Here is an 18,551-nt window from a genome sequence, read left to right on the forward strand (position 1 = left end):
GTGAACAGGACAAATGAGGATCCAAAATGCTATGGGGCCTGATTCCACTCCTCTTTGGCTGATTCTGAAATCAGTTTCCTCCTTCTCCCACCCCCAGTCTAAATCAGGAGTAACTCCACTGAAGTTAATGGAGATACACCAATGTAAGCTGATCTGAGATCAGAATCAGGCCCTTTGCCTAGTAGTAAGCGCTTGCAGGATTGGGCCCTCCTGCTTATTCTGTTTACTTCTTGCCTTTCTCTCATTTGGGAAGAAGAAAATAAGCTACTCAGTTTCACCTTTGTTTATAGTCAGATTCTACTCAGTCTCACTTCCAGATTCTTATGTCCTGTGTTGCTATTGGATTGCAAAATACTGCAAAGGGGAAAAAATTCTCAATTTGCATTAATAAGAAATACAATCAATACCATTGGAAACGCCATTACGGAAAGTGTATTGGTAACTTGCAAGGATCTTAGCTTAATGCTCAGCTGAGCATAAATGTCCAACTGGTTAAGTCATGGAAACTTCATAGTATTGTGATGGCTTTTGCCACTAAAAGAGGGACACATGGCTGTCTGCCGATAGCTGATAACACACTTTTGGCTTGTGGCAGCACTTAGAGATCGAAACCACAGAACTTGAGCTTTAAGTCAATACTTGCAGTGAAGTTTTAATAAGTCCCCGGTGACGGTGAATTCATTTCACTTGAAAACACGACTCCGCATCGCTGCTCACGGATGGCTTGTCGTTAACCTCGTGACCTGGCCTTGTTGCTTTTCTTGCTGCCCAAGCCATTGTGTGCTCTGCCCAAGCACTAGAGTAATGCTAAAATCATGCTGAAGTCAGGCGGATGCCAGGAACAGCCTCCAAGGAGCAGCTCCTGGCTTGGGGCTAAGACAAACAATCCTTCAGAATAAGCTGTTTAGTCAGGATTTGATCAGGGAAAAACAGGAGGTGAAAGATGTGGGGGAGGGAATTGAAGATATTTTAATCTAATGTTGTTCTGTGCTACCAGTGATGGCATCCTGTATGTCTCATTATAAATGTTTCTATCCCTGTCCATCCATCCATCCCTTTCTCTCTCATGTAATCTCATTTTAACTCAAATTTTAGCTCTTTTACCCAATGTAATCTCTTGTATCTAACCTAATTTTCTCTCTCTAGTGTTGTTCTGATTATATAAAACCTCATGCTCCAGGAATTAAACTAATCAAACATTTGTGGCTCAGCATGACCCCTTAATGAGGGGCAGATTATTTTACATCTGCCTGCTCTGGGGTTCTTGCACTTTCCTCTGAAGCATCTGGCACTGGCCACTGTCAGTGATGGGATACTGGACTAGATACACCTTGGGTCTGATCCAGTATGGAAGTTCATTAGTTTCCTAACAGAGAGATTTATAACCCTGAATAGAACCAGGCATAGTTCCGTGTAAATTCCCTAACTAATGAGGTGGAGAAACTAGCTGTGGTGTGGGTTAGGACCATGGCAAAGGGGTTAGGAAAGACTGGGAAAATGTGTGGGGTCGAGCAGAGAGAAAAGGGAATGGAGGCAACCAGAAACAATGGGAGGAGGAGGAAAGTAGAGAGATGAAAAGAGAAAACAAGAGAGAGAGATGTAAGAAAATGTACCCCATTGCAGAACAATGGCTCTTCTCAGTCACGTACAAGAAGTTATGGCTCCAAGAAAGCCAGGTCTAGCTTAGAAAGAGGCAGGAGCAATTGTGATGGGGCCAAACCATCTGAAGAAATAAATATGAACTGGGTTGCTGAGCCTTTCTTTAAATATTGTGGCCCATAGCCTGCTCCTATTGAAGTCCCTGGCAAAGCTTGCGTTGGCTTCTTGGGGCCAAGATCAGTCCCCTTTGACCCCAGCCTTCTATCTGCGATGGGCAGATTTCAGAAATGAGCCATAGAGAATGTTCCATCTTGGGAATGAACAATCTTCTGCCTGGTCTCTCCATTGCATTTCATGTAAAGAACAGAACTTCCAACAAGAAATGCTCCAGGAGTTCCTCACGGAGCTGATCTAACCGAGACTTTTCTCATTCTCTCCTGTCAGATTTCGATATTCCGTTTTGTGAGCGATTCGGGAAAGGTGGAACCTTCCCCAGGCAATATCACCTTTCCCAGAGCCGCAAGGACTATAGTGACGGTGAGACAATGACCAGTGCATGCAGGCTTGGGGGAAAGGCTCGCTGATGGCCTAAGCCAAGGAATAGGGCATTGGCCCGGACAGGAGCAACTTGACTTCAGTTCTTGGCTCTGCCGCAGACTTCCTGTGTAACCGTGGGCAAGTCATTTGAACTGCTCTGGGCCCATGTGGGAACTGCTGGCACACATTGTAAGTTCCCTAGTGCGTGTTAATGTAGTTACTCTTTGAAATGGGACTGTTAACACAAACTAGGGAACTTTTAGTGCACACCAGTAGGGTCCACATGGGCCAATTAGTGCGCAACACGCTACTGTGCGCTAGAATTTGCACCCTTCTGGCGTGGACTAAAGCACTGCGCAGACACCCCCTAACTCCCGTTCTCTCAGATGACCCTTTCCATGGGCGCTGACTTACACTCTACCTGGGGGGGTGCTCGACGCCCCCACTCCACCCGTGCCCCCAAACCCCTGCCCCGCCTCTTCCTCACCTCTTTCCGCCCCCTCCCCGCTCCTCCCTCTCCCTCCTGGAGCCGACCTGCATGCTGTGAAACAGCTGTTCACGGAGTGGGGGGAGTGATCAGCAGGAGGAGGTGCTGGAGGGGAGGAAGGAGGAAGCCTTGGCTGCTGGTGGGTGCTACGCACGCGCTAATTTTTCTCCGTGCGTGCTCCAGCTCTGCCTCAAAGAACTTTGAGTGAATACTAGGAATTAGACTCCAAGTTGCACTGTGATTTCTTTTTTTTTAATTTTTTTTTTTTTTTTTGTAAATATGTATAGCTGGTGGAAACTAGTGTGTGGCCACTCTTACTTTGATTTAAACCTGGCTTTTGTTGATTTACTTTAAATTGATTCCTTGACGAGTTAACCTAAGGTTTTAATCAACTTAAAAATGCCTTCGCAGGGTTTTGCATCAGTTTAACCAAGGGCTTGTCTACACTGTGGTGCAGTATGGACTAAGGGGGTATGAATTGCAGAGTGCACCGGACACTTAGGCTCTCACTGCCCTGTGTGAACACTACAGCAGCGTCTCAATGGGACAGTTAGAGCACAATGCTTTGGTGCGCTCTGCAATTTACACCTCCATAGCAAAGCAATTGAAACAGGTTCACTTTGAATTCAGACAGGGTCTGAGTGTATGACAAGACGTTGCATGTCCTTGTCAGTAATTCTCCTGCTTTCCTCACAAAGGCCGAAGGACTTTCCCAAGGAGTTACGCCCCTCAGGAGAATCGGTTTCAGCTCGTCCCTTCCAGCAGGACAAAGAGCTTCAATGGGGACAGCAAGCTCCTCACCTTACAGTACGAGGAACACAGGACCAAATGGTGGATTGACTGTGACAAGGGACTGCAGGTTTTCAGCACGTCCCCCAGCAAGTCCAGGAACTGTGAGTGAATTTCAACAGGTTGCTGTTTAGAATCTCAGGCTGTGATCTTGTCTTCTAAGTATGATCAGGCGGCGCTGGTGTAGGTGAAGTGTCCAAGGAGAACTCAGGGGCTGGGGTGGTTAAGCAGATGGCACTTCCCTCTCAGTCCTGAGTCAGTACTGAACCAGTGCCGCAGCATGGTGTTCCGAGGCGCTGTGCTCCCGGGATACGGCTCGAAGAGAAAGCCCCGACGTCTCATGGTCATTGAAGATCTCCTGGCACTTTCCATAAAGATAGGGGTGTTCTGGGCAAATTCAATCCTGGGCAATTACATTCCACCTGCAGCTACAGTGGGATAAATGATTCTCCACTTTCTGCTCTGAACTGCCGAATAGCAGTGCGGTGTCCTGTTAACCAGTGCTCGTGTTCCACTCCAGCAATGGCTGCACGTCAGTGAGGGGCGCAGACGGGACTCCCACCATTACACAGCAAAGCATTCTCAGCCCTTGCAGGAGAGAAGGCGCTGTATCAATGTACATCCTTGGGCCTGATCCCGCTCTCACTTACACTGGTGTAAATCAGGGGTAAGCCAGTGGGGTGAATGGGATGGGAATCAGGCTCTAAGCGTTGCTCTTTGTGGTAGGTGCCCCCACCCATTGCATAGCAGATTAGATCTGCATTGCAAAGGGTCTGGTGAAGCATATGCTGTGTCTTGACTGTGCCATCCATGTCCTTCCTGCAGCCCTGCAGGCGCCAGTGAACTGGAGGTTGGGGAAGCTCCTTGGCAGAGGGGCCTTCGGAGAGGTTTATCTCTGCTATGATGCAGACACTGGCAGGGAGCTGTCGGTGAAGCAGGTGCCCTTTGACCCAGACAGTCAAGAGACAAGCAAGGTGAGTGTGAGGGCTGGACTGAGCCTTCCTGAAGAGCTTATGGAGTTGTTCGAACAGCGGGTCACAATTGGGGGCGAGGGAGTCGCCACCAGGTGGTCTTTTGGTGCCGGGGGTTCGGGGACACAATTATCCTGCCCTTCCCATATTGCTGAGTGGGATGGAGGTCCTGAGATGGGGTCTACTGGCATCTGTTGTCACCCATGTCACCACTAGGTGATGGATGAATGCCGTGCGTACTTCCTGTATGTGCTGTGCTGGCCATCCTGGCTCAGAGCTGTTCATAACTTGCCACAGAGCCATGGGCAGCTGCCATGGCCTAAGCCATCCAGTGACCACTCTTCCTCCACTCCAGGACCTGCATGATGCTAGCCCAGCCTACGTTGCCAGTCTCCTTTCTGCTCTTCTGTGATGCCAGCCCCAGGGCTCCATTCACCACCCTCCACTCCCATCTCTGGATAGTCCATTTGCCCAGCCTCTGCTTTTCCCTCATGCCCACCCCTCCTGAAAGCTTGGTGCTGCCCATATGAAACAAGGGAATAAGTACATCTCTGCCTGCCTGCATCTCTCTCTAACAATCCCAAGCAGAGTCCCTGCTCTGCCTTTCCCAGTGCATCCTGTCTGTCTTTTAGGCTGTAACCTCCTTGGGAGAGCAGCCATCTTTCTTCTTGGGTCTTGTACAGTGCTAGGGATATAGTCAGTGCTTCAGAAATCCTCTAGGAGAGGAAGCTTGAATGTGGCTGTATTTCTGTGGCGATAAGACGTTTGTAGGTCTTTCTTTTCATCGTGTAACGTTCTGTATCGTCGCAGGAGGTAAATGCCTTAGAATGTGAGATCCAGCTGTTGAAGACCCTCCGCCATGACAGGATAGTCCAGTATTACGGTTGCTTGCGGGACCCAGAGGAGAGGAAGTTGTCTATCTTTGTGGAATACATGCCAGGGGTAAGTGTGACTGCAGCCAACCCATGTGGTTATTTATAGAGATGGACCTGAACCAGAGAGCTGAATCCAAACACCTCCCAGCTCGGATGAAGTTTGGATCTGAAAGTCAAATTTCGCAACTTGGCCCTTGTCTAAAATGGGCCAAATCAAAATCCTGATTCCAAACGCCCCTGAAATTTGGGGCAGTCAGATCCTGATTTGAACATTGCAGAAGGGCCCTATCTGTGTGACACAGCCTGGAATGTGAACACTGCCGAATTTGGGATTGGATCCAGATCTGGATCCAATCTCTGCGGCTTGGGCCCATCCCTTGTTATTTATTACAAAGCACTCTGGGAAAGGTTAATTGTAGTACGATCTGCACACAGCTATCATGGGTTATTTATTTATTCTGATACGTGCACTTTGAAAACACAACATTGCTAATTATCTGGTCCTTGGAGACCAAGTCATCTCGTGGTGATGCTGTTTTATCATGTCAGGACGTCACCAGGTCACGACTCTGTTCGTGCAGAGTGAAATATTTCCAGGGGCCATATAAAATCAAGATGTTTTGATGTTCTGCTAAGTGGCGCAGGGGATGTAACTTATATCTTTTCTTACTACTTTAGCACGTAAGTTAAACCAGCGTAAAGTCCCTGGAGTAGAGCTTCACCTAATGTAAACAGAGCAGTGCTGATTTACACTGGGTGAGGATCTGGCTCCCTCAGCCCCACCTACCCATGTGGTACTTACACCTTCTTACACATCATCTCTGGATTTGTCCTCTAGGCTGTGAGGGAGCAAACCTGTGTTTATTCATAGATCTTTAAGGCCGGAAGGGACCATTCGATTATATAGTCACAAATAGCTTTGGTATTTGGCAAACATGGTAGAAAATGCCCCATCAGAACGACATGAATGACCATTTGAACTCGCCCCCTAGCACAATCCCCTCTTTCTAACCACAGCCCCGTGAGCCCATTTTGTTTCTGGAGGCTATCTTTCTGATCCCCGACATAAACCCCCATGCACGGGACCAAAAGGAAAAGCCCAGTGCAGTGTAATCAGTCCCCTCGCTGTTTGTTCTACAACACGTTCATGTCTGTTGCTTGCCAGGAAGCCAGCATTTGTGCCGGGGTTGTTTCCTGTTCCTGGATCGGAATGTTTGTTTTCCTTCTGATAAACTAGCGCTCTGGCCAATTAAAGATTGACTTTCACTTTTCGGCAACAGCTTATTTCACAACATCAGTCCAGGGCTCTGCTTTTTCTGTACTGTTGGTGGAAGAGGACCAACTCCCAAGCTGTACAGAGCAGCAGTTCTGAAGTGCTACATCTGGCTGAGATTCTGATTTAATGCAGCTGGCTAGGCAAGAGCTGTGTGGGGTCTGCGTGGGGCCTTCTGCACCATGCCTGGCTCTAGTAGGCATCGACAGCCTGTCCGTTTGTAATTCACCCATTTAAACAATTGTTGGAGTGTCTTCCGCATACACACAACCCGCATCCTCCTTTAAATTATCTGAGGGTGAAAGGGGCTGGTCTATTTGATTCTAGTACAAGATGAGATCCTTAAAAGGGCCCTGCCTCAGTGCAACCTTCATGTCCAGTGCCCACCCCACCGACTGAGATCCACAGAAGGTCGAAAAGTGGAGGGCTCAAATGCCTAAGCAAAGATTTTCCATCAGAGGACATTTACAGAACCCCAGATGATATCCAGCTGTAGGGGGGAGGGCCCCTGATAGGTTCCTCCCACTGGAAGGCCATTGACCACTCCCTTTAAAGTGGGAAGGAGCAAAATAGGAACCCAGGGCTAAGCAAGAGCTCAGGCTGCAGGGTGGTGAGGTCAGGGACAATAAGAATGTCAGTGAGAGACTCTGAGCGAGAACCCAGACAACCGCTGCTGCTCCCTGGTGGGTAAAAGGTGCCAGACTGACAGCTCTGGAGACTGTTTATCCATAAAACAGGGGCCAGGACAAGCTTCCCTCAGACAGGATGGAATCCTTCCCCAGCATTTGGAGTCCTGTAGCTGGGTAGCTCCTTCAGTGTAAATCTTCTCTGTGGAACAACCACTCTCGCTGGCTTGCCTGGAGATTGAGCCAGGGAGCTGTAGACCTAAAAGCCTGAGCACCTGTTGCTTGAGCTAAAGAATCCATTTCATTACCTTCAGCAGTAAAAACTCATGCTTTGAGATCCAACCTTCCTAGGATCAATCCTGGCAGTGGATCCAACCAGGGATGTTGTCACATCTGGTTGCCCATATAGGCCTGTGGATATCGGTAGCTCCAGCTGAGCTTCCCCAGCCTGGGGAAATGTGATGCTAAGAGAAGGTGTCTCTTTGTCCTGCTTCAGTGTCTAGGCAATGTGTAGAAGTCTCTGAGTCCGCTCCAAACTAATGGATGTGTTCCTTTCGCTCAAGCAGTGGAGAGGATCATGGTTATACAGACAAATTTCCCATAAACACACTGACCAATGACATGATCCAGCCACTAGAGGGGGATAGAGAACTGTACTGAGATAGCAAGGGTTATGTGTACAGTACTGACCCTTTCTCATCTGTCCCGTGGGGATATTGTAGTCCAGGCGTGATCCTTGCTCCGTTATGTTTATCAGTGTCTCTGATTTCGTATATTCCTTTTTTATAGCTCAATGTTAGATTCAGTAAAGCTTTTATAAACCAGCAAATAAACCAGAAAACCTTGAAATGTGTTAACTATTTACGCTAAACGATCTGTTCCACCTTGTTTTTAGCTGACATTCTGAGTACATTTCCTAGACCTGAAGAAGAGCGGTGTGTAGCTCAAAAGTGTGTCTCTCGGACCAACTTCTGTTGGTGAAATACAAGATATTACCTCAACCAGCTTGTCTCTCAGAAAATGGTCACTGAAATATAAAAGCCTACGTGACACAATACGCATCATTCACTCCTTTGGTTTGTGTATGTGTTTTGTTTCCAATAGGGTTCCATAAAGGACCAATTAAAAGCATATGGTGCGCTGACCGAGAACGTCACCCGGAAGTACACCAGGCAGATTCTGCAGGGAGTCTTCTACTTACACAGCAACATGATTGTTCACCGGGATATTAAAGGTAAAGTGGATTGCACTGCGAGATCACCACCTTGCTCTCATCTAGTAGCATCGTAAGTAGGATTCTGTGCCTTATGGTCAGAGCACAGCTCTAGAGGCTAAGACATGTGGTTTCTAGCCCTGGCTCTGCCTAAGACCTGCTGTGTGGTTTTGAACAAGTTCCTTAGGTCAGAATTTTCAAAAGTGACCTCTGACTTGGGAGGGGTGTGTATGCCCCAAATATTGAGTGTCCAGTTGGAAATACTCATTTTGAGAGCCCCCATTGGCTTCTGTTTCAATTGTATGAGCTCAGCACCAGGCCTGAGGTAATGGACATTCAAGTTGAGTTGCCATAAATCAGAAAAAAGAAAAGGAGTACTTGTGGCACCTTCGAGACGAACAAATTTATTAGAGCATAAGCTTTCGTGAGCTACAGCACGCTTCATCGGATGCAGCTTATGCTCTAATAAATTTGTTCGTCTCGAAGGTGCCACAAGTACTCCTTTTCTTTTTACAGATACAGACTAACAGGGCTGCTACTCTGAAACCTGTCATAAATCAGAAGCCACTTTTGGAAGATATTGGCCGTACCTTTTCTGTGACTTAGCTTAACTTCCTGTTAATTATTTACTATCTCCCAGGGGTGCTGTGGAGTTTACTAATGTCTGTAAAGTGCTTTGAGTGGGATTTTCAGGGAACTAAGAGAGAGGCCTCTTTGCAAATTCCAGTAAAAAAAAAAAAGGGGGGGGGGGAGGGGTCCCTAGCACAGTGCCTTCATGTAGCTAAATGTCATCTTTTCCAACTCTGAAAATGCTGGCCAGTTGCCTGAGCCTTCCCATGCTGGAGCTGCTTTGACCCAGGTTGCAATTCTATCTCTTGGGTTTTTGTGCTTGACCCTTAGGTGCCAACATTTTGCGAGATTCTGTTGGGAATGTGAAACTAGGCGATTTTGGAGCCAGCAAACGCATCCAGACCATCTGCATGTCTGGAACTGGAATTAAATCTGTCACCGGAACACCGTACTGGATGAGCCCAGAGGTGATCAGTGGAGAAGGCTATGGAAGGAAAGCTGATGTGTGGTAAGAAACAAAGTAATCCCAGGGCAGAATTTCCACCGCAGTGGGTCAGCACTGCAATTTTCTAATGTCGCCTGTATCTGTTCATCCCTTCGAGAATTACAGTGGTTGATTTTCCAAAGCCAACCAGTATGACTAGCATTTGCAAGACACTATGGGTTAGTGGCTGGAATAGTGTGCTTATAGTTAGAACTGACTACCAAGATTTTCAGTAGCGATTAGTGATTTTTTTTTTTTTTAGATGCTTAACTTGAGACCCCTTAAAAAGGGTCTGATTTCCAGAGGGTGGGTGCTGACCACCTACTGAAATTCAGGCTCCTTTTAGGTGTTTCAGACTGAACACCCAAAAATGGAAGCACCCCAAATCCCTACTCACTTTTGGAAATTTCCAACCTGGATGCTGATTTTGGGTGCCCCAATTGTTTTGGATGTCCAGCTGGAGATTCCTTGAACCTGCCTTGAAGTAACAGAGCCACCCTCCCTTCCCTGGGAACTGCAGGAGCTCTGAAAAACTGGCTGTCAAGGTTTGCAGGTGGGATCTCAAAACTGGAGGCATCCAATATTGCTGGCGACTCTTGACATTTTGGATACTTGAGCTTTGCAGGATTGGGCCCTGAGTCTGAACAGCTGGAATAACAGTAATCATCCTAATGAACTACAGAAATACTGTATGCACAGCACATATTCTCTTGACTCTTCCAACAACCAGGCTCAGTGGAAACCAGCCATTGTAACTGCTTTGCACTGGGAAGCCTGGGGAGAATGCCTGAGAAGTTGTTGGCAGACAGCCTTACTGCCACCTGTTGATAGGTGGGAAGTGCAGCTACGTTTTATTCATTGTGATTACAAGCCAAGGTTGCCAAGCTGGTGTAAATGAGGCCTGAGGAAATGCCGCGCTGCTAGGATTCCACCCCAAGGGCTGGGCAGCCGTCCTGCTTTTTTCTGCCTCTGCCCTTTTTTATTATTCAGGCTGCTTTTTCTGGACTCCTCCTTCCCAGATGCAAATGAGAGATGAAGCGAGACAGGGAGCAAAGCCTTGTTTGGCTGCAGATGTCTTTGGTAGTAAACATAATGTGCAAGGTAGATAGGCGGTTGCCAATGAATATGGGTACAAAATGTCCCCGAGCTGGCCTCCCTCTTTGGGGATGTTTACACTGCAATTAAAAACCTGCAGCTGGCCTGTGCCAATGGGCTTGGGTTAAGGGGCTGTTTAATTGCAGTGTAAATGTCCAGGCTCGGGTTGCAGCCTGAGCTCTGCTACAGTGCAGGGTCCTAGAGCTCAGGCTGTGAGGTGGGAGGGTCCCAGAGCTTGGGCTGCAGCCTGAGCCCAAACATGTACACCGCAAATGAACAGCCCCTTAGCCCGAGCCCTATGAGCCCAAGTCAGCTGGCACAGTCCAGCCGTCAGTGTCTAATTGCAGTGTAGACGTACCCTTTAAGGCCTGTATACTTCGCTTTGTTAAGGGGGGAAATTCACCCCTTTGAAGAGGACCAGCACAAATCTGTGAATCAGTTAAGCAAGGCCCTGGGGAACTCCATGGCAAGTGGGACCTTAATTCTGCAGCAAGGCCCCTGGAAGAAAGGATGGCCCAATGGTTAGGGTTCTAACCCGGGATTGGAGATGGCTGGGTTCAAGTCAGACTCTTTGACCTTGGGCAAGACCCGTAACGCCTGATTTTCAAAGGTATTTAGGTATCTAAAGCTGCAGGTAGGTGCTTAGCATGGCTTTCAAAGGTGCCTAACTCATTTTACCCATTTAGACGCTTTTGAAAATCCCACTAGGCACGTCTCTGCACGTCCAGACATTAATAAAATCTGACTCTTAGTCTGTCTGGCTCTGACTTTGAAAGGTATTCAGGCATTGCTCCCTCTGTGTTGACTTTCAGTGAGGCTCAGGCTCCTAAGTCATTTTTGAAAATGGGACTTAGGCTCTGTCTACACTAGGGAGTTTACAGCAGCACAACTGTACCAATGCAGCTGCGCTACTGTAAGATCGCTCGTGTAGCCACTCTGTGCCAACAGAAGAGAGCTCTCCTGTCGGCATAATAAAACCGCCTCCATGAGCGGCCGTAGTTACGTCGGTGGGAGAAGCTCTCCCACCGACATAGCGCTGTGCACACCGGCGCTTCTGTCAGTGCGACTTATGTCGCTCAGAGGGGTGTTTTTTCACACTCCTGTGCGACTTAAGTTATATTGGCAAAAGTGGTATTGTAGAGATGGCCTTAGCCATCTAAGTCATTTAGGCCTTGCAGTGCTGAGCAGAGCAACACTGCTGGACCTCAGTGCGCCAGCTGTAAAATGGGTATAATAGCACTGCCTTACCTCATGTGGGAGATGAGGATAAATGCATTAAAGATCATGATGTACTCCGATAATGGGGACCATATAGAGATGCTGCAGCATTCTGGTGGGAAGCCTGCATCTGTTTTAAAAGTGGAGGGTTGACTGAATTTACTGTGAAGTTGTATAATGCAATCACTACAATTGCTCTGGTTTTATTTTTTACGGTTAAATTGAATTTATTTTGTTTTGTCCCAGTTCTAGATTTCAGTGTACCACAGATTGGAGTTAACAATCCGTTAAAGTGCCTGAAACAAGTCACACCTTTCAGATCTGTTGTTTGTCTCTCTGCAATACAAGCAGACGTCACTGGGTCTCTTAACCTTGACAACATGCTTCGCATCTATCTGCACAACAGGGCTAGAAACATGGTTTCAAAATGAGAGCTGAAAGTGTGGAGCAAATTCTGCAGCAAGGGGCAAATCCTACAGCAGAATCTGCTGAATCGCAGAATATACACTGGGCCCTGTTCTTACGTCCCTCTTGAACTTAGGCCTTCACTGGGACTTAAGTACCTGCACGTGTGCTGGCCCTCTGCAATTTCTACGAATTTCACGTAAATAGAGGACTTCCATTTCCAAAGTGATATGTCTGTGGTATCTTTATAGCCCTAAATTTAGGGAATTTCACATCTAGGGGATAGTTTTGGGTGAAAGGTTTAGGGGCAGGGAGTGAGCCAGGACAATGGCTGGATGAAAGTCTTGCTCTTTCCTTTTTTCTAATCCTCTGTTCTCCATTGCAGGAGCGTGGGCTGCACCGTGGTGGAGATGTTAACAGAAAAGCCACCCTGGGCGGAATTTGAAGCCATGGCGGCCATTTTCAAAATTGCCACCCAGCCGACCAAGCCCCAGCTCCCAGACGGCGTCTCGGACTCCTGTCGCAACTTCCTCAAGCAGATCTTTGTGGAGGAGAAGCGGAGGCCCACAGCAGAGGACCTGCTGAGACATCCATTCATGAACTGCAGCCTCTAGTCCCTTGCGGCGGGTTAGGGGAAATGCAGGTGGAAAATAAAAGGATATGGGGGGGCGGGGTGTTTAAAAAACAGACCCACAGAGCTTTGCACTCTGAAATGCAGACCTCAGTCTGGGTTGGGATCCTTCACTCCTCATTGTTAGCTAGGGGGCCAGTGTGGGCTTTCCTTTCTAAGCTGCACTTATGACCATCTGACTGTGGAGATAGGTGGCTGTCACCACGCTTGGGGCTGGAGGGAGTTCGAAATTGGGGGTCACCCTTGGAACACATCGGCATCGATGATCGTGGCAAACTCACCCACCCCGTTATTGATTGGATGCCTGGTAGTGGAAGAGCTTGGGGTAGTAACTCACTTGCCTCAGAGGAATGATGTGAGCGAACTCTGGCGCCCGCTGCTGGCCCTGAAAGCAGCACTGTCAACATCCCACAAGGAAGCCGTCTCCTCAGCACAAGAGAAAGATGCTGTGTAGCCGTGGAAGCCATTTACAGCTTGACAGACACCAAGAGGGATTCAGGCGTGAAGCAAAGGGAAACAAACCCAGGACCAAAGAACAATCGGCATAGGTGTCTCGTTCATGTCAAAGGGGGAAAGCAATCCTGTTGTGGGGGTGGAGATGGGAGGCAAAGTCCATAGCAACATCTCCAGCTCTTCAGAGGGGTGGATTGTTTTGTGCCTTAGATGGTTACAGTCAAGGAGTGAAAGCCTGATTCAGCACAAGGTATCCAGTCAAGGACGTGACTACAATGCAGCCATGCTGGGTTGGCGTTCTTGTACCTGTAAAATAGTGTAAGTGCAAGGCATTCTTCTTCTCTGGATACAGTAAGGTCCCTGCAGAGCATCAAGGGTAGAAAAGCCATGCGTGAGGTGGAATTCACCCCAGCGCACAAGACTAGCACGAGGGCTGTGCACCTCTCAAGGCCTCAAAAGGGGTCATTGTGGGACTTCATTGATACAGAGACTCTGTGCAGGTGCTGTATGCAGGGGCGAAGTTCATCCTGAGCTCGTCCAGGGCTAGACTACAGACCGATATTATTATAACTACGTCGCACAGGGGTGTGAGAAATCCATACCCCTGAGAGATGTAGTTATACTGACCTAACCCCCTCATGTGGACGGTGGTAGGTCTAGGGGAGAGCTTCTCCCACCAGCATAGCCATGAGGTGGATTAACTACGCCAACGGGACAAGCTCTCCTGTCGGCACAGTAGCATCTGCACTAAAGTGCTGCAGGGGTGCAGCTGCTTTGGGTTTTATAGAAATGTAATGGGGATCCGTACAAAGGACTCTGAATGCTCCTAGAGCCCGATTCTTACCAGAGCCCGATTCTTACCAGGAACAAAGTCCAGAGAAGTCAATGAAGTTACACCAGAGTGACACCGGTGGGAGTGCAGAATCCTGCCCATAGAATTGAACAGAGAATATCAGGGGGGAGGAATAGCTTAGTGGTTTGAGCATTGGCCTGCTAAACCGAGGGTTGTGAGTTTAATCCTTGAGGGGGCCATTTGGGATCTGGGGCAAAAATTGAGGCTTGCTCCTGCTTTGAGCAGGGGTTGGACTAGATGACCTCCTGAGGTCCCTTCCAACCCTGATATTCTATGATTCTGGAGGCTTCTGCAGGAGGAATTTAGGCCCTGATTCTGCACCACAGAAATCAGGGAGAGTTGTGCTGTTTACTTTAATGGGCATGGGATCAAGCCCATAGTTCTCTGTTAAATTCTGTCAGATGGCTCAAAAAACCTTTATTATTATTATTATTATTTATTTATTTGTATTCCCATAGACCTCAGGAGCTCCACTCATGAGTCAGGGTCCCGTTGTGCTAGGTGTTTTTATCACTCTGTTATAGTCAGTAGGACTTTCCATGAAGAAAGAGTTCTAAGGGTTATTAGGAAAATGTAAAAATGTTTTAAATTATTTTGAATCTGACAACTTCCCCATTCACTGGCCTGATTTTAAAAACAAACTGTCCTCAATCACTTTTTTAATTAATTAAGAACAAAATCTGACTCCCAGCCAATCCATCTGGATTTGATTCTCAGTCTCTGAGGGCCAGTGGGGTAATGTTGACCATAGGCGCTGAACAATGAGCAACATGAGGCCGTGCATGGGTAGGGCTGAAATGTGACCTACTTTTCAAGATCTGTTGGCAAGGTTCATGGAACTCCTTCTAGAGGCTGTTTCTAAACAAATTCCTCCATGTTCCAAGTCCATTCCAGGGCCCAGTGCTTTGACTGGTACTTTGCAGCCTGCCCTAAGTGGCAGCACATGGCTGAGTTGCTCCGGAAGCAGTCACAAGTTGGTCCCACCTTAAGGTGACCGTATTTCTCAAAGGGAAAATGGGACATTGCATGGGGCTAGACCCGAGACCTCCCCCCCGACCCCTCCCCAAGTGAGGCTAGGGCTGGCGTTGGTGCTCACCCAAGCCCTGCCTCCCCCCGCAGCTGATCAAGTTGACGAGCAAATGGGACAAATGCCCCTTTTTGTCAAAAAAAAAAAAAAAAGGCAGGATGGCTGGGACAGGGCTTAAACAGGGGTCTGTCCCGGCCAAAACAGGACATATGGTCACCCTATCCCTCTTTGGCCCATAAGGGAAGTGAGCCGTGCCAGCCCTTTTCCTGGCACAGTTGCCTTCCCCCTCCACGTTGGCTCAGTAGTGTTTCAGGGAGTGGAGTCAAGTCTCTGCCCACCTGTGTGGGAGGGGGAGGAGCAGCCCCTCAGCAGCTCCTCTGCAGGGATGTAAGGAGGCATCTGGCACACACATATTTACCTGCATGGGTGCATGGATCAGCTCGCCTGAGCCCTATGAGAACAAACCTGGGCGTACATCCAAGAAGGGGATGACAGACCCCTCGTTCCACTGCAGGCTGCTGAGAGGCTTATTATAAATAGTGAGGGGGAAGGGAGAGCTTTTGAAACATTAAGAAGAACTACCCTGACAGTAGCCAAATTGTGCAGGTTCGCCCTGCTTCTGCTGAGATAGATCCCTAGGCTTGGAGGGCAGTTTTCTCTCCCGCTCTCCTTAAATGATTTTGCGTGGTGCCACTGTGATGCCATAGGGAAACCTGGTCTTGCCTCTTTGTTTGATTTTTGCAGTCACGAGGCTGTGTCATCCTGGGGCTGGCAGGGTTTCAGGTGCAGGAATGCCAGTGGGCTCGATCCTACAGGCCTTGTGCAAACAGAAACTGCCAGTAACTTCCCTAGGAGCGATGTATGCAAGGGCCTGATCCTGGATCTCTTATGCAGTGCTGCCCTTAGGTTTAGTTCTGCAAGTGGAGAAGCTATCTAACTCTAAATGCAGCTATGTCATGTAAGGCAACAGCCCCAAGGGGCGAACTCCGCCCCCTGGACTGAGGGAGAGCCCAGAAGCGTTCTCACCACCTCACTCCATGAAGGGTTTATGTGGTGCGTGGCCCTGCACAGGAGTGAATTTCACCAGAGTGCCCTTCCTGAAGCATGCACAGCCCTGGTCATTGGGACCTTCCTCTACCTTCCCTTCCGAGGGTGTGGGTGAAATCACTCCTCAGGTGCCTTTGCCTGCAGTGTTTTGCTGTATAAAATAGAATGAGGGAAAGAATGTAATACGATTCCATGGATATTTTTTTTACCTGTAGGGTATTGGAAAGTACATTCATCTAATGTATAGTAGAAGCACTTTGCTTACATCAAATCTTGCTGCTGCTTTTTTTTGTAATATTATCAATCCTGTATCCTGTAGATGTAATTTTTTCCCTTATTTAGGGAAGAGGCTCAAGTGTGATATTGTGTATCATCAGACTTCATATTGTAGCCTATAAATCTCTCTATAATTCCTTCACACCAGGCCAAATATCATTAGCCAGCAAATTGTACATAAGAGAACAGAGTTTTTGGGATCTAGAAAGCTGACTCCTGGAGGGTAAGATTGAGGCCCTAATTGGAACCAGAGGCCTTGTATGATTCAGCCTGCAGGGACAGCTATATTTTTTTTATTCTTGAAAAAAATAACTTTATGAGAGACTGTTTAAGCCAATGATTACTGGCTTTTGCTAGAAATAATGTATTTGTTAAGGTCTGAGACTTGAAATGTATATGCATCATTCTGTCCAGTGCTTGGCCGTTCCTGCAGTATGGTGTGTCCTACCTTGCCCTATATGTACTAGTCCAGTTAGGGTTATTGGATGGGCAGGTCATGATCAAACCAGAGCTGGGAGACTAGGCTTTACTGGAAAGCATCATGCAGGGTGGAGTTTGGGAACAGGGGATTGTACTGTCCATACAAGGACCAGAACTGAGACACTGTAACTACACCTGTGTTTAAATGCGTTGGGAGCAAATCCTGTTCTCCATTATGCTGCTGTGAATCCAGTCAGATGCTTTGTAACTGAGAACTGCATGTGGTCCATTTACTCTAGCCTCTTTGTTCCATATCTGCCTGCTCCAGTGGATGTATTTTCCAAACCAGCCCCTCTTCAAGGGCTACAAACTGACTTTAGAAATAGCCCTGAGCAAAGGCTGGTCCCTAAACTGCATGCCCCCAGCAGTAGCTCCAGGAGGCAAGGTGACTCAGAGACATGATGCTGAGTCACAGTTCCTCCCCTGCTTGCTCCCAGTTGGCAGTGATTTCTGTGGGCCACACCTACAATAAAGGACTGCACACAACCCTCTACCCATGCTGGTGTGGCTTCTCTAGCCAGAGTAAGGGAAGAAGGGGAGGCAAGACTCAGCCCTTTCCCTGCCCACCTGCTCCAGGAAGGGAGAAAGCAGGTGAATCAGGCCCCTCAATCTTACTGCTGGCAACTCCGATGAAACAGCGATGTTTTATTCACTGGAAACGACACAGCATGGGTTTTTATAATCCCAGTCAATGCAACAGAGTTCTTCTTCCTTATGCAGTGGGCTAGGCCCTGATTCTGTAAATATAATGACCCCTCCACATGGGCCATCGTTCACTGGTAAATGCGTGAGTTGCTGCTGCCTGAGTTGAAGTACTAACTCTATTAGCAGTCAGCTGTAGTAGACGTTCATCTTCTTTTGTGCACCAGCTGCTAGGGCAGTGGTTCTCAAACTTTTCTACTGGTGACCCCTTTCACATAGCAAGCCTCTGAGTGCGACCCCCTCTAATAAATTAAAAACACTTCTATATATATTTAACACCATTATAAATGCAGGAGGCAAAGCGGGGTTTGGGGTGGAGGCTGACAGCTTGTGACCACCCCCATGTAATAACCTCGCAACCCCCAAGGGGTCCCAACCCCCAGTATGAGAACCCCTGCACTAGAGGGAGACAAAGACCCACACTCTCCAAGTGTGGGGTACTCACTCCTGCTACACAGTTCCCAAATCAGCAAAACAGAAACTAATCATGTGCTTTATGTTAAGTACATGCTTACATGCTTTGTTGAATTGGCTCCATGAGTAACTTTACACATGTAAGTAATCCTATTAAATAAGACCACTCGTGCCTAATGTTACTCACATATTTAAGTGTTTGCAGGATTGGGGCCAGTGTTAGAAAGCAAATGCTTCAGGAGGCCAAGTGGTGTAATGAAACACATTTGCAACTTCCTGCCTTTTCACTAGTCTGATCAAAGCTGCTATCACTGGTATAGCACTCTTGGCCGGAAACATCGATACTCACTATAGTATCAGTGCATCAAGTGTCTTAAAATCATTTCTACTTCGGAAGAATTAGCCCATATGAAACAGAAGATAATACTGCAGGTTTGGAAAGCAGGACACCTTATCGAATGTACTTTGTAAAATGCTGTAAATGCTTTTTCCCCCCCACGCATGAAATTAAATATTTTTTAACTTT

At 47.7% G+C, this 18,551-nt stretch overlaps 1 protein-coding gene across 6 annotated transcripts in view; it reads left to right on the plus strand.

The window, feature by feature from the left end:
* The window catches only part of LOC140907834 (mitogen-activated protein kinase kinase kinase 3), a 121,858-nt gene extending 103,307 nt beyond the window's left edge, over positions 1 to 18,551 (plus strand). For all 6 annotated transcript variants that reach the window (XM_073334711.2, XM_073334714.2, XM_073334720.2 and 3 more), the window contains 7 exons: positions 2,044 to 2,136; positions 3,322 to 3,516; positions 4,238 to 4,386; positions 5,194 to 5,325; positions 8,262 to 8,391; positions 9,271 to 9,448; positions 12,528 to 18,551. In XM_073334711.2, coding sequence (XP_073190812.1) covers positions 2,044 to 2,136; positions 3,322 to 3,516; positions 4,238 to 4,386; positions 5,194 to 5,325; positions 8,262 to 8,391; positions 9,271 to 9,448; positions 12,528 to 12,756 — 1,106 coding nt within the window. In that variant the 3' untranslated portion in view covers positions 12,757 to 18,551. The remainder of the gene's footprint in view (positions 1 to 2,043; positions 2,137 to 3,321; positions 3,517 to 4,237; positions 4,387 to 5,193; positions 5,326 to 8,261; positions 8,392 to 9,270; positions 9,449 to 12,527) is intronic.

This window comes from Lepidochelys kempii, chromosome 2 (assembly GCF_965140285.1).
Source record: "Lepidochelys kempii isolate rLepKem1 chromosome 2, rLepKem1.hap1, whole genome shotgun sequence".
NCBI classification, from domain to species: domain Eukaryota; kingdom Metazoa; phylum Chordata; order Testudines; family Cheloniidae; genus Lepidochelys; species Lepidochelys kempii.